The sequence below is a fragment of the Harpia harpyja genome, chromosome 4, assembly GCF_026419915.1.
Source record: "Harpia harpyja isolate bHarHar1 chromosome 4, bHarHar1 primary haplotype, whole genome shotgun sequence".
Lineage (NCBI taxonomy): Eukaryota > Metazoa > Chordata > Aves > Accipitriformes > Accipitridae > Harpia > Harpia harpyja.
The window spans coordinates 79,451,228-79,466,339 of NC_068943.1; the positions used below are offsets into that span (position 1 = coordinate 79,451,228).

At 45.1% G+C, this 15,112-nt stretch overlaps 1 protein-coding gene and 1 gene segment (V, D, J or C); one reads left to right on the top strand and one right to left on the bottom strand.

The window, feature by feature from the left end:
* The first annotated feature begins 312 nt into the window (after positions 1-312).
* Positions 313-2,447, top strand: DAD1 (defender against cell death 1). The gene is made up of 3 exons (XM_052784909.1): positions 313-601; positions 1,537-1,687; positions 2,238-2,447. Exons 1-2 carry the CDS (start codon positions 361-363, stop codon positions 1,665-1,667), a joined length of 372 nt encoding a protein of 123 aa, XP_052640869.1. The 5' UTR covers positions 313-360; the 3' UTR covers positions 1,668-1,687; positions 2,238-2,447.
* Positions 2,448-5,909: 3,462 nt separating this feature from the next.
* Positions 5,910-15,112, bottom strand: part of LOC128140682 (T cell receptor alpha chain constant-like) — a 43,777-nt gene continuing 34,574 nt past the window's right edge. Inside the window, 4 exon segments of the C gene segment in view lie at positions 5,910-7,702; positions 8,184-8,289; positions 9,487-9,534; positions 9,960-10,223. Of these exon segments, the coding sequence occupies positions 7,672-7,702; positions 8,184-8,289; positions 9,487-9,534; positions 9,960-10,223 (449 nt within the window).

Here is a 15,112-nt window from a genome sequence, read left to right on the forward strand (position 1 = left end):
GCAACAGGCGCCGCTTGGCTCTCATTGGCTCTTGGAAGGCGCCGCTCTCTAATCTGCCTAGCAACAGGCACCGGTTGGCTCTCATTGGCTCTTGGAAAGCTTCGGTAGCGCTGACTCATAAAGCCTTCAGCGCATGCGCCAGCTGAGAACGCCGTCCGCCTCGTCCCTTTCGCGGCACTGGTGCATGCGCATGCGTACAGAGGCACCTCCCAGTCCCGCCCTTTCGCGGGTAAGACAACTGCGCCTGCGCAGCATTCACTGACCTGGCGGCGAGTTCGGCATGCGCCTGCGCTGCCTCGCAGTGCCCCGGAAGCGCTTGCTTGAGCTGCTTCCGGCCACCTCAGCCTGGCCAGCGGGACCATGTCTGGCGCGGCGGGCTCCGGCGCGGGGGCCGCGGGCTCGGTGGGCTCGGTGGTGCGGCGCTTCCTGGCGGAGTACGGCAGCGGCACGCCGAGCCGCCTCAAGGTGCTGGATGCCTACCTTCTCTACGTGCTGCTCACCGGGGCGCTCCAGTTCGGCTACTGCCTCGGCGTCGGCACCTTCCCCTTCAACTCCTTCCTCAGCGGCTTCATCTCCGCCGTCGGCAGCTTCATCCTCGGCGGTCAGTGCCCCGCCACGCCCGCCCCGGCTGCGCGCGGTTTTCCCTGGAATCCCCTTCGCAACCGCGCGCTCTCCGTAGCAAAGCCTGAGCCTCCCGCAGCGACCGCGGAACCCCCAGCAACGCGCAGAGGCCCCCGGACATCGGAGAGTTGCCTTAGAAGTGCCCAGATGTCTTGTAGTAACCGCAGGATTGCCTTAGCAGCCACAGGCGTTCCCCAGCAGCCCAAGGGAGTCACCCACTGCAGCCCTCAAACCTACCCCAGCAGCCAGGGAGTCCCCATAGCAACCTGCATCACCCCCTCCCTTCCCCTGTAACACCCAGTTCTGCTCCCAGGAACCCCCAGGCTCCTGCCCCAGCCAGCCCAGCCTGCCCCGCAGAAGGATGCTCAGGATGCTTGACAGCAGCTGTGAACCTGTGGGGGCCCATATGCCCCACAGAGCCCAGCTCTTTATCAGCCCTAGAGTGTCCTTGCTTCTCCCTGGCAGTCAAGGAGCTCTTCCTTTTACTGTCTTGTATTGGTGCCCTTTAGTAACCATCCCACGGTGAAACCTGAACTCTAGCATTGACAGCTTCAGGGTGTTCCTGTCCCATAATACCCCCCAAAACCACCTTGTTCCCGTGCAGACTTTCACAACACACCCAATGGAAGACATAGAAATATCCCCATTTCTATGTCAGTCCCATCCTGTTATAAGCCTGTTCCCCTCTGGACTCACTTGGCCGCACCTGGTAGTGTAGTGCTATGGGAGAGCTGTTTGCATAAAAGCCCTGTGCAAATCCCCTGCTAGTGTCCTGCTCATAAAGACGGAGTTAACTTTTCTTGTGCTACCCTGGTAGAACAGTGACACAGACGGGTATGGACTGCCCCAGGAAGACTGTGCTTCCCATCATGACTTCCTTTTGTGATCGCTAATCATTCTTTCTCTGCCATGCAGTTTGCCTCCGGATCCAGATCAACCCCCAGAACAAAGGCGAGTTCCAAGGCATTTCACCGGAGCGGGCATTTGCTGATTTCCTCTTTGCCAACACCATCCTCCATCTTGTTGTCATCAATTTTGTTGGCTGAGCTCTAGAAAAGACTGTGAGGTACTGTTCCGTGGGGTCACAAAAGGGGCAACCACAGCTCACATGACTTCAGTACTTTTGTGGAGTTGGGAGAGAACTAGAAAGATAGCGAATCCAGGAGTCCTAGCTCCCAGCTTTGTCTTGGCCAAGTACAGTTAAGCCATTGTCTAGGTTGAGACAGAGTTAGGATTTACGGCTTTCTGGTCTCATGCATGTATTTTTTGGCTTTTGTCATTTAAAAGGCAGTTTAACTAGGAGTGTTACAGAAACCTACCCACATTTCTCTCTTATGAGAGAAATACCCCATTCTTTGCAAGAGGGGCTTTGGGAGCTGGAACTCCTGGACTCTGTTTGTGAGGGTTGTCCCTTTGGAGGCCATGGTATGGCTGGTGTCCAAGTCTGGAGTTTCTCAGCAGATGAGAGGAGGGAGTTTGGGACAGAGAGAGTTTGGTGCTGGAAAGTGGAGGACATGCCCTGTTGTTACTGTTGCAAGGGGCCACAAGATCATCTGAGCTTGTGGGGTATTTCCCTTCGCAGAAACATTGCTCATGTTGCCTTTCTCTTTTTCCAGGTCTTGAATTGCTCTGATGCCAAAGCCTGGCACTGGGAAGTGCTGTTCCCCAGCAGACTCTTACCTGCTTCCTTGATGGAGGAAGGGGATGCAGGGCTTAAGATTTTTCCCCATAGGCAGCCCTATGGAGGGTTCTACTGTCCTGTAGAGGGGTCTGCTGCCTCATTACAGTTACTGTAGTCCTTTCCGTCAATAAAACCCTTTATAGTACTGTGGTCTTTTCCCTCTTGGTGACAAATACAGAGGTTCTTCTGACACCCAAGTTCCCTCTCAGGCACGACTCCCTGTTTTTACCCCCCTCCCTCCCTTTCTAACTAGCAGGCTTTTTTTCTGTGCTCCAGTTTCAGAAGGAAGCAGGAAACGAGTTGTTATGGAAACACAGTTGTCATCTACCCTTTTCATCTCCCTGTTTCCTGCCCCTTTATCTTATGGAAACTATTGCCAATGTACCCCCAGGCTTCAAAGCTGTGGAAAATTTGGCTTAGGCTGTGGTTAGCGGTCATGAATGGAAGGAAGTGGAGGGTGTCCTCCAGCACATCCCCAGGTGTACCCATATTCCTACAGGCCTTCCCATATCCCTCAAAGGCATGTGGGGCACAGCTGGATGTCCCAGCTGGACTTACAGGCTCACTAAGGCCTGGTAGTGGTACAGGCACCCTACCACAGTGTTAGCTCTTCTTCAGTCTGATGTGCTGATAAACCCAAGGATGTTGGAAGGGGCTGCCAAGCTGTGTCTGTGCTTTGGACAGAGCTGCACTTGAGCTGTTCTGAGACCAGGGAGAAGGTCACCCCTCAGACTTAACCTCACTGAAAATCCTTCCCCCTTTAAAGCATTGTTAAATGCTTAAACTCAGTAACTTTGGCCCTTGGCCGTTGCCTCCTCAAGCCCAAGCTAGCTCCTGCATTGAGGCCAAATGCTTCTTTGTCCTGATGGAAAATTAGAGCCCTGTAGTGATCTGATGATGGGCACAGGATGAGATATTAACTCCAGCTAGCCCCTCCGCACCTTTGGCTGCAGAATTTACCTGGGTTACCTTCAGGCATGAGGCTCCATCCTTGTACTGATCCTCCTTCATGCTTGTCCAGTTTGTTCCGCGGGTGAAACACTAGATAGGTAACGTGTGCTGAGGCTATATGTGACAAAGAAATGCTTGCCTGCTGGCACTCAAGAGATAAAACATGGGGTATGATAGCTTCAACCTCAGCATTAGATTATGGCTCCTGTTTACCATCTTTTAGCATTTCCAGCTGTGCTGCAGCCATTAAAGCCATAAAAGTGTGAAACCCGACGCTTGGAAGTCTTGCCTAACATAGCCTCTGAAGAATGGGGTATGAGGGAGCAGGGTCTTGGCTGTCTCAAAGGATGCTGTCTGGGTCTGTGGTAGGAACAGGGAATTCATGCCAGCTCTAACACCACCCCCTCCTCCAGCCCCAGGCATCAAGCTGGATTTGTTTACAATGGTACCAGCTTTGTACTGATGCCGAGCAGGTGGGGGACTCGACAGCATGCAGGGATTGTAAATGAGCCACTGAGCTCTTCTTTCCCATAAGAAGGACCCTCTCTGAGCCAGGCCCGTGGTGGACAGAGACAGTGTGTTCACAGGAGGAGGAACAGCTCGGGGTCCCCCCTTTGCCACTGCACCTGCTGCTGTGTGCAAGCTGCGAGTGCCTCCCTGTGGATCTGTGTGACTCGGTCTCCCCACGGTTTGGCTTTAGAGAGAGCTCCAGGCTGGGACCCTCCTGTGGCCACTTCTAAGAACTGCACGGGAGCCTGTGGAAAAGGAAGAACCGTGGGTTTTCTATGGGGTTTCTTTTTTTTCCTGATTTTTAACCACCTTGCAATGTCTCTAGTTGCCATAAACTCAGCGCACTAGAATTCAAGTGCTATTAGAGCTACTCCCACATCTGACTACGCTTCAACAAGTCTGTAGATAAGCTCTGCTCCTTATAAAGACCGTGCTCGGGTCCCTGTTCACACTGTAGAAGAGGGAAGAAAAGAGGCTGTTTCATGTACAGGGCCATGTTTAATGAGAGGTGACAAAGGTTGGGCAGGGTGTTTTCTCCAACAGAACCCCTAGAAAAGATGCAAATTCATCTCCTGCCCATAGGTAGGTATTAGGGGGGCCAGAGCTGGCATGGGGAGGGGGTGCTAGAGATGGACCATGGCAACATCTCCTTCCCTGCTGATGTGAGAGGACTCTCTTGCCTGCCCCATCTTCCTTCTCTTTTGGGTCAGAAGTGAAAGGATTTTTCTGCATGGATTCACTGCCTGTATAACAGGCTGCAGAGGCCTATCAGCAAATTCAGAAATCTTACACACTTCTAAGATTTCTCCCCACCACACTTTATAATGTATTTTCTATTCTTTTCCCTGCCTACACTACGCATAGCTCAATCTTTCCTGCCATACCCAAAACAAGCCCCCCCAGACCCAAGAGCAGGCTGCAGTGAGAGGGCGGGAAGGGAGGGTGCCTTAACCTCATTTGACTTTGGCTTGTGGTCTAACGTCTGCTCTCCTTTTCCACACACTTCTCCTCCTCCCTGCCACGTGCCACACCAGCCCTGCTCCCCCTACCCCCTGTTTTGCACTCTACTTTCCAGAGGAAGCGGTTTCTGTGGTAGAGTGTAGAGGAGCATCAAAAGGTGACCCAGATCTCAATTGTGGCGTCATGGAACTGGTGATACAACCTCTTCCTGCCCCACCTGGGCCATGAGACCCCCTTCTACATCCTGTCCTACTGTGTTATTTCCTGCCTTTGCTTTGCACTGTGGTTTTTCTTTCTCGAAATAAACAAGAAAGCACAAAGTGGTGAGGGGGGGGCACATTGTGGTGGTGGGAGATTGAAAGCCTAATATCTGAAAGTATCTTTGAACTAGACCTACAAATTCAGTGTTTTGCAGATCACATGCTAAGAGTCACTTTAGTCAAAACATTTGACTTTATCTGTACACTCATTCCCCCCACTCAGCAAATCTTATCACTGGGGTTGTTTAATCTGGAAGAGAAAAGACTGAGATGTGGAAACAGAGGCAGCACACTGTCCTTCCTCCTTGACCATACAGCTAGGAGTGGGTCTGAAGTGCAACACAAAAAATTTAAGATGGGTATTAGTTTTAAAAAGTGATGCTAAAGGTAAATGAGCATGGAAACCTTTTCTCCACCTTCCTGAAGGTTTCTGGAATGAGGTTAATCAGTTGGAAATCATGGGAAATGCAATGAGTTGCTTTGTAATTCAAATATGGTTTAGGCAGCTTCATCAAGCTGCTTCCCTGTGAAGTGGTAGACCTCATTATGAATGAAATGTAAGCTTCAAGAGCTGCCTGGAATCTAGCATTTAAAGATCCATGGGCTTTCTATAGCTGGAGAGAAATGAGAGTGACTGTTGTGCCAAGGGAGAGACAAGAGAATGAGTCACTGAACATCTATCTGTACTATAAAATAATCAGGATAATACACCCAGCAAGTTTGAAGTTGTTCCTTGGCAGCAGGGGTCAGTAACTCCTCTGTGTCAGCCTGTGACAGGCCACCTGCTAAATGGTCAGGTGGCAGCACCGTGGCAGAAGACCAGGGAGACTGTTGCGTTGCTGCTTAGCACTGCGGAGTCAGATCCTGTGGCAGGGATGCTGGCATGGTCTTCACATGGGGACCCTCTCCCACATGAAGCGCCAGGGCTTTTGGCTAAAAGCATTTCAAACATGAGCCTTTCCAAAATCGGAGTTCTTTGCAATGGCTGTGAATCGAGCAGGGTGAGACATATCCTGTAAGGGGGAATCACCCCCACCAGTCTGGTGAGGCTTTCCCTGCCACCCAGTTTAGGCAGTGGTGTGAGGTTCAAGCTTTTAAGGGAGGTTGTGTTTCTTTCAGAGCACCCTTCTCATTTCTCATTCCAGAGAAATCTCTGCTGCTGCTTCTGAAGACAGAGAAATCAGCGTCACGAAAGGAGAAAATTTCCTTTCCAGTCTTGCCAGTGACAGACTGAACCTGGAGACATAGGCTGTCAGTTGGTGTCATTAATGCAAAGCAGGTACCTTGTTCTCCAGTGACGCTTGGGAGTGGGGGACATTGAGAGGCAGGACACTTCAGGCTCCTGTGTTCCCCATAGCAGTAGACATCTGCCTTCAAGAACCTGGACTGCTTACTAGTCCTCTCACTGTGGGCAAGCCATATTTTACTGTTGTCTTCACATAGCAGAGTCTACTCTTGGAGGAGAGGTGCTCTCCTCCATTTCCCTCCCTCCGAGCCAGCCATGCTGTTCTCATCCAGACACAGCAAGGATGTCCCAGACAGGGACTTTGTAGCTATTCCCCACCCCGCAGTGGATCCAGCCAGTTATTGCAAACAGCACCTGGTGGCCAAGTCAGGCTGAAGAAGATAGTCGGGACTCCCCTTCCCTCCTTCACCCCAAAAGCCAGGCTCATTCCTAAAGCTCATCAGAAGGGTAAAACAAGTTCCTCAAACTACACACTAAAAGACAAACAAGTTTCTTATTTTTTTATAAGAATTTTTTAATAGCAGCCAAAGGCCTAAAGAAATGCGAAGACATCAGTGTGGTTGCCAGTACAATTCAAGAATTAGCAGCATGCGAATTTCACATGCTTGCACTGTTTCCAAGGAGTGCACACATGGACAGGTAAATATTTCAGCATAGTTTTATGCAAAGATTACAAAAAGAAATTGGGAAATATAAGGTTGTTAGAACTAAACAAAAAGAACAAAAGTAGCTTGTATTTTTACTAAATGCAAAGCCAAATCTTAAGCTGGTTTAAATTCAGAAAATGTTATGGCCAGGTAGACTCTAAAAAATACCAAAAAACATTCTTTTGTTCTGTGATAATGAAGTGAGAATTTCACTGAATTCAGGAATTCTGGGAGAACTAGCAGCGTATCTTTTAGGGAAAAAAAAAAGATACCTTGCTCTGATCTAGCAAAAGATAGCAGGACATGGTGCATAGCACCCTGAATAAGTCTCCCTTTGCTTTTCAGAGTGAGTGTTTCATTTGCAGCTGAAATGGTGTCTGTGGGGGTGCACTGTAAGGAGTGCATACCTGAAAGCTACCAAAATATGAAAAATTACCATTCAAGTGATATTTAGCTTGCAGTTTTCAACAAAGAACACTGCCCCAAGCAGAAATTGTGTGTCATTTTAACGCAAATAATAGTGATGTTTTGCAATTTATAGTTACATCAAACTATGCTTCATGCAAAAAGAGGCATTGTCATGCTAAATGAATCAGGCATCTGGAGCAGCAGAATGCTGAAAATTTTAAGCTTGTTTTTAAGTAGCTTTATAACAATGCAAATAAAGCAATTTAGACTATAATGGCTGGTGTGACATACAGAAACAGCAAGTGATATCCCTTGCAACAGGAATGTCTGTGTTCCCTCTTGCACACGATGCTCTGGTAAAGATTCCTCAGCAGATTTTTTGGTAATTCAGGACTGGACTATCTGATTACTTGCATTCCTGTAACAAAAATAAAGGTATGTTAAATCATTATTTGGGATACAGTCACAGCTACACAATTATAGACCTGAAGTGTCTAGGTAATAGAAGGAGGTGAGATACTGAGCCAAAACTAATATATTAGGTCTGAGGTCTTAAAGTCAATAAACATCAAACTTTCCCAGCTGGAGACTGGTCAGGGGATGAATCTGATGGATGAATGCAGACAAGGGAAGGGGTGGGTGTAGAAATAGAAGGGAGAGATGTCTAGAAAGAAGAAAAAAGTTAAATTTGCATGTGGATAAGGAAAACTAAACAGAAATGAGGGGTGGGCAAAAACACTGATATGGCCAAAGGAGTGGAGGGATTTTACTGTTGGTAGACAAAAGGTGCATGGATACACTGCATAAACAGTTATTACAGAGAGAAGGAACATTCATAGCTAATGAACTGATTCAGATGTTTTCTGTCAGAGGCCTTACTACCCCCCATGCATACTCACTTTTTTTTCCACATAAGCATCGTCATCAGCACATTAAAAATTATTCCTTTCATTAAAATTATTTTTAGGCCCAGCTGTGATAAAGACAGCATGTTCAGGTTTTCATCTGTAAAAGTAACAGAGAAGGAAAGTCACAAGAGCAGTGAGACATCCTTGCTTCCAGACAGACTTAAAAGCACTTCTTAATGAAGCTGTTCCATTTTGTGTGATTGAGTCAGCTTGGAGGATAGCTAAAGAGACAGTGGGCAGGACTGTCTCACTGAGAGACTTTCATTTCTTCCAGTTCGTGTTTCAAGGGCCAGGTTTTCAGTCAATAACCACTTAAGTATCCAATATGCAAGTCTGCCAGCCAGCTGGCTGTTTTTAAATACAGTGTATTATGACCCCAGGATGCTGGAGGTGTCCCTCCTCCCTCTCCCTAAAATTTTTTAAGATGGCCAAGGGGAAAACCAAGTTAAATTTTATTCAAAGAACACAAAGTCTACTTGGATCTTCTATTAATCTTAAGTTACAAAGCCTTTTTCATTTGAAAATACATTGATCTATATTGGGGAAGCAGGGAGCTGTCATCCAAAAGTCATTTTATGTTTATCTTTGAAAACCTCTCTCTGAAATGACTGATCAAATCAGCCAAGTTTACCAATGAGTATTTTTCTGAAGTGGTGTTTTGGAAACATTTGGCTAATTGGTTTCTTTTCAGCAAGGCTGCATGTTTACAAAAGTACAGCTGTTTTGCAAACAGGGCAAGTGCAAAGACAGGCTCAGCAACTTTGAACTAGCAGGAACAGCAATTGCTTGGGCTCCAGCACTGGCTAGTATACTCCCACAGCCATGAGCTAAAGCAAAGCATGCTCAGATGCACCAGATCTTTAGTGCAAGCCTGCTTCTGAGCACACACTGCAGAAACCACCCACTTATCTTTTGGTTCATTAGGTGTTTGTGCACCCCCAAAAAACCCAACTCTTTTGAAGTCTGAAATGCAGACAAACATCCAGTAAGGCTGACTCATATCAGTACCTTAAATCATTATGGGATGGGGAGTAGTTGTTTGGCTAGTCCTAGCAAGAGCATGTAGGCACTGCCTACGCTGGTCACATAAAATTACCAGCTCAGATCTGGAAGACTACATTAACCCAATGATTTCCAGCCTTGATGTTTAAAGCCTGTGGGGCCCTTTTGGAAATTTCCAGTCTGAACTTTTTGCTCCAACAGGAATTCTGCAAACAAGGAGCATTAGCAAAAACTTGGGAAGACATTTCCTTTAATCAGGGCAAGCTTTACTCCTCAAATGCTGTGTACATACCTGTCCTGAAGTTTAGAGACACCTCTGTAACACAGACAGTGCTGGCACCTGCAGATAGTAACAATAAATTTAATTAATAACAGAAATGTACTTCTTATCTCTACTTAGAAGGGCTGGATTAGAGTTTCTGGCCAGTAAACCCTCATTTCTGCTGTTTTCAGGGCAAGCATAACATCTAATCTAATTAAACTTTAAAGTCTCATCGGACAAATGAATTTCAAGCTTTATATCCCCCACAGTGTGATTTTAAGAGCTCTGCTGTGACTGTACCAGCCTACTGACCCTTAATCTTGTTTCTACCGAGGAGGAAGGCAAAAGAAAACAGAGGCAACAAGGCAACACTCCTCTGGAGTGTGGGAGCATAATTCAGCATTGCTTGCAGGGTTGGGAGATGTGAACAAGTTCTGCTCATACTAATAGCACAGAGACCAGAGTACCTCTAGCCCTGTACACACATCCAAAAATGCCATTACCACTTTCAGGATCCTCGCCCTTCAGTTCTCCAACGCCCTCATGATTTGCACCACACTGCATTTCATCTTTCTTGGCCCAATAGGTTGACAGGTAGCTCACTTCCTGATTGTTCTCGGGTGTTGCCACCTCCACGAGGGCATTTGTCTGCTTATCAGCTGCCTTACTCTTAAGCTTTTCAGGGGAGTAATCTGTGATAAGGCACATTTCCAAATCCTCCTCATCTTTAGAGATCAGCCTGTAGACTGAAGGAGATGGAGTAACATCTGAAAATGGAGAAGAGACGAGACGTTAGATGAGAGAACAGAGTCATAGTTCCTTCAGTCTTAACACACAGACATTAGGTATGGAGGTTTTTCCATTATTCCAGTGGGAAGTTGTGCTAGGACACCTTTACAGAACCAAGGCATCCACAGCATATGATGCAGGAGCTACATGAGACTTATGTTTTATGGGAGCCACAGACAGTGGTCAGGCAGGATCCTTAGAGCATCTCAAATGATACTCATGGGGGCATCCACTCCCTAGATGTCCATATCTAACCTGGTCATTCCTCTCTGTAACAACTCATTCAACTTTAGTCTGCAGCCTGGGCTTCCTGTTGGATCTTGGCCTGGATACATTCAGGAATGTGTATAACAGGCAGAAAGCACTCTCTTCTTGCTTCACTGCCACAGATATAATGTGTCTGGAGAGAACTGAGCAGCCCAGGGGCATTCTGCCTTTTCTGCAAATGTGTAGTCAAATCCACCACTGACATTCAAACTCCCAATTCCTCCACCTGTCCTGAGGGACAGTGGATAAACTACTAAGTTTTAAGGGTGTCCCTACTTACCACCAGTCTACCTAATTTTGTTCCTATAGGAGAAAGCTAGGAAAGCCACTGCAAAGTAGGAACACATGGTTGCATTTAGGGAAAGAAAGATGAAACAAATGAATGTTTTGCTACGTTCCACCACCTGACAGTGCAGTGCAAGATTTTTTTACTAAATTTTACCCTGCAGAAGAGGGGTTTGGGGAACTAAAGGCTGCAGATATAAGACAGCTGGGGTTTATTTCTGTTTTCTTGGTTCAAATTCTTTTAACAAGTCAGTTAGACTGGGATTTTCCACATATATCAAAACACTACCTGTGGTTAAACTCTTCTTTGCACATTTAGCTTTGTAAACTTGTACTCTAAGCATACATTTCACCTTGTCCAGCTCTTGAAGTCTGATACTTTGAGAAGGTGCTTTCCTAAATCTTTGTTCACACATAATAATAAAATGTTATGGGCATTGCAGTACTCTAATGATGAACAAATGAAATATCACTAAAGACATACTGTAGCCAAGATGCAGATTTGGGGCTCTCAGGAACTCTGTGGCTGCATTTTCCATTGGACTTCACAATCACATGTTTGAACTGGAGCTTCAGTTCACATTTATAAACTCATGAAGTGTTATTGTATAGGGTTGGGAGTTTAGATTAATAATTGCTTCATCCCTGTTCACACACCACACTGATAAATATTGTAGAAACACTACAGACAGCTTAGTTCCCACATGAATAAGTTTTAATTTCTTCCTGTGGGGGAAGTTTGGACTAAATCTTGGCTTTTACAAACTGTCTCAAAATCTTATGCAAGTGCAGACCCTGGTTCTATCACTGAGATAAATGCTTTTCATCTGTTCAGTTGCCATTTGTCAGCCCCTTAGAGAAACATCCATACTTCTTTATTAGTATGATCTCAGAAAAAAACTAATCCACAATGCCTAATGAGTCATTCTCTGGCCCTTCTCCTGAATTGCAGTTCATCTATCCCAGCTTTGCCCTGGCTTTGAAAAACCTGATGAGAGTGTCTCTTTCCCAAATACGCAGAGTATGGTTTAATGTATGTTCTGACTCCTTCAACACCACTTCCCACCTCCCATACTCCCAGTATTGTTTTGGAAACAGATTTCAGTGATCTTTTGTTAGGGAGAGGAAGACAGGAGCAGATAATAGGCTTGATGGTAGATCCCTGGATAAAATACAGATGAACTAGGGTACTTCATTGTTATGGAGTACATGGATACGAAAGAGAAAAGGGGGAATTGATTGAGCTGTTCTGCTTCTCTTTCATAATGAGTACTATGCTTTCTGAAAAGCTACATATCCACCTCTTTCCAAATTAGGGTGTTTTCTCCCTTTCAATCTGTGCAATGCTTTTAACATGAGCAGATAAAAAAATAAGGTCTGTTTTTTGCAGGCAGCTTCAGCAGCACCTGTTTTGCAAAATAATCATTTCTCATTCTTGCTCAGAGTGGCTGCTGGCTTCGTTCTGGTGCAAGAGTATTTTTCCGATCAGTTCCTTTGCATATTTGCACACTGTTATGAAAGTTTGCAGATAGCAGTCTTGGTAAATGTCAGCTATTATAACCACAGCACTGTGACTTATGTTTCCTGTTATTCTGTCTTAATGAGTTGACGGATGTGTTGGAGATGCTGTATTGATATTTATGACATGTATTTGCAGCAAAGATTAAGAAGTAAATTATGATACTCTGAGCTGTCCACCCTGCCTAATTTCATCTTTACTGAAGGATGTCTTCCAGGTGGAAGAGCAGTAGCTGTTGGAATGCTATGCCTGACCAGTCTACAGAGGAAGCCAACTCCAGAGGCTGATTCAGGGAGGGAGCAGTAGAAGCCTGTTTCAACATCAGACTGAGACCTATGCCTTTTTTTCCAAACAAGCTGCAGTAGAAATCCTGAACTGGTTTAACACAGAGCTTGTATTATACAGAGATTTATCTCATTCTCCATTCCCTGCAAAGCAAACTCTCTGAATCTCCCGTCAGACTGGAGCTGGTGTGATAGAGGTCTTTGATCCTCTTACCATTCCTCAGCCTGAGTGTCGTGGTTTAAGCCCAGGCAGCAATTAGGCACCACACAGCACCTCGCTCACTCTTCCCCCACTTCCCGCAGTGGGATGGGGAGAAGAATTGGAAAAAAGTAAAACTCATGGGGTAAGATAAGAACAATTTAATAACTAAAGTAAAATAAAATGTAATACTAATACTAATAATAATAATAATTGTAATGAAAAGGAATATAATTTTTTAACAAAAAAAGAAAAAAATAGATAAAACAAGTGATCCACAATGCAATTGCTCCCCACTCGCTGACCAATGCCCGAGCAGCGACGCACCCCTCCTGGCCAACTCCCCCCAGTTTATATACTGAGCATGATGTTCTATGGTATGGAATATCCCTTTGGCTACTTTGGGTCACCTGTCCTGGCTATGCTCCCTCTCAGCTTCTTGTGCAGCTCCTTGCTGGCAGAGCATGGGAAACTGAAAAATCCTTAACTTAGGATAAGTGCTACTTAGCAACAACTAAAATATCAGTCTGTTATCAACATTGTCACACTAAATCCAAAACACACTGTACCGGTTACTAAGAAGAAAATTAACTCTATCCCAGCTGAAACCAAGACATTGAGACATGATATTCCACAGCTAGAGTCAACCTGGAGCTATTGCCCAACTCAGAGGAAATATATACCCCCTTACACATACAGGCTAATATTGACAACAGAGGAGCAACTCCAGTTACAAGCACTTTAGTGATGTTTGCTGGCTGTCCTCCAATGGAGGTTCAAAAAGGTCTATGAGAGGTCGTTTGTGAAATCTGCCAGTGCTGCATGGATACTAGGATGTCTACAGCAAGACTAGATGTCCACATTTAGTACCTCAACCCTTCTCTAGACTTCCAGTGCTCATGTCTGGAGGCACTCAAATAAAAGAAGCCAGGTCCTAGTCCAGCATCAGCCAAGTCATCCAAAGTACAAAGACTCTATACAGAGATTCAGTATTTGCAAATGTGAATATGCTGCTTCACTTATAGGGTTCAGGCATAATTCTGGTCTCCATCCCAAAAATGTGTTTGTCATTGCCTCTATAATTACACTTGGAGAAGTCAAACTGCCAAAACCATCCAAGATCTTTCTCACAAACCTTTGAAGGGGAAGATTTCTAGCCAAACCAAAACTAAAACCAAAAATTAATAGAGAAAGATACCTAGTATGTGAGGAGAAATCAAGTGTTCAATGGACTAAATTGTTTTCTAGTACCAAAACAGGATAAATACTGGGCTTATAGCATGTGTTCACATTAAGGAAAAGTTGAGATGAAGTTTTCTTAAATTTCATATTGGGAAGCAATACCCTATTTGTGTTCATGTATAGATTTACTCATGCATCACCTAAACTGTGGGAGAGATCTACTATGATCTCCTCTACTGCTCCTTTCAACAATGTTAATGAAAGATTTTGGGGGGTCAGAAGGAGCAATTCTGCTTATCTAATCCACTCTTTAAAGCTCACCGGTGAATGACATGGCTTAACCCATTTGTGTAACAATTATCTGGAAACAAAAAGACTTGAAGTGGTGGCTCATGAGCCTCCTGAGAACGTCTGTCATTTTCACAAAATACATTTGCATGCTTTTTCTTCCAAAATCAGAGAGGGTTTTAGTTGCCAGAACAAGTTTTCAAATTTGTATGCCAGAGATTTAGTTTCTAGAAAAAGATTCATAGAATCATAGAATGGTTTGGGTTGGAAAGGACCCTTAAAGGTCATCTAGTCCAACCCTCAATTCAAATAATTTCAACTCAAAAAAAAGAAACTTCCTAAATTAGAGGTTAACTATTCCTGTAGTGCCAGCCAAAAAAATCACATTTGTGTAATGAGTAAGAAAAAAAAAAACTTTCAAATGAATCAACCTAAAAATCTCTTTCTAAAAACAGGTGGGAGATCATTTTTATGTTGATGTCAAAAAGTCAGAAGAACTTTCGATCTTACACTTGTGGAATTGCCTCAGATGTAAATGTCTATTTCACACCAAAATGGTATCCTGCTGTTAATATGGAACAGAAAGCTCAAACTTACTTGGGGTAATAAGAAGTTGGGTCCCAGTTCCAAATGTGAGTTTCACATATCCCTGATTGGCACACTGGTATCAACCTCTACAGAAATGTTGACAGGTTTTCCCAATGCATACTGACAATCAGGTCAACAGACATTCCAGAGCAGGGAATAACTTAAGGGAGCAATGACGAAACACACTGATTTAAGTCACCATCAAAGTACCAAAGAAATCTACTAGAAAATTATCAGGATCAGAAACAGGGAGAT

Excerpts from the sequence above, each read along its gene's own strand:
- DAD1 (XM_052784909.1), top strand. The coding sequence starts at position 361 with ATGTCTGGCGCGGCGGGCTCCGGCGCGGGGGCCGCGGGCTCGGTGGGC. Across the intron at positions 602-1,536 it reads CGGCAGCTTCATCCTCGGCG|TTTGCCTCCGGATCCAGATC; the intron begins GTCAGTGCCCCG and ends TCTGCCATGCAG.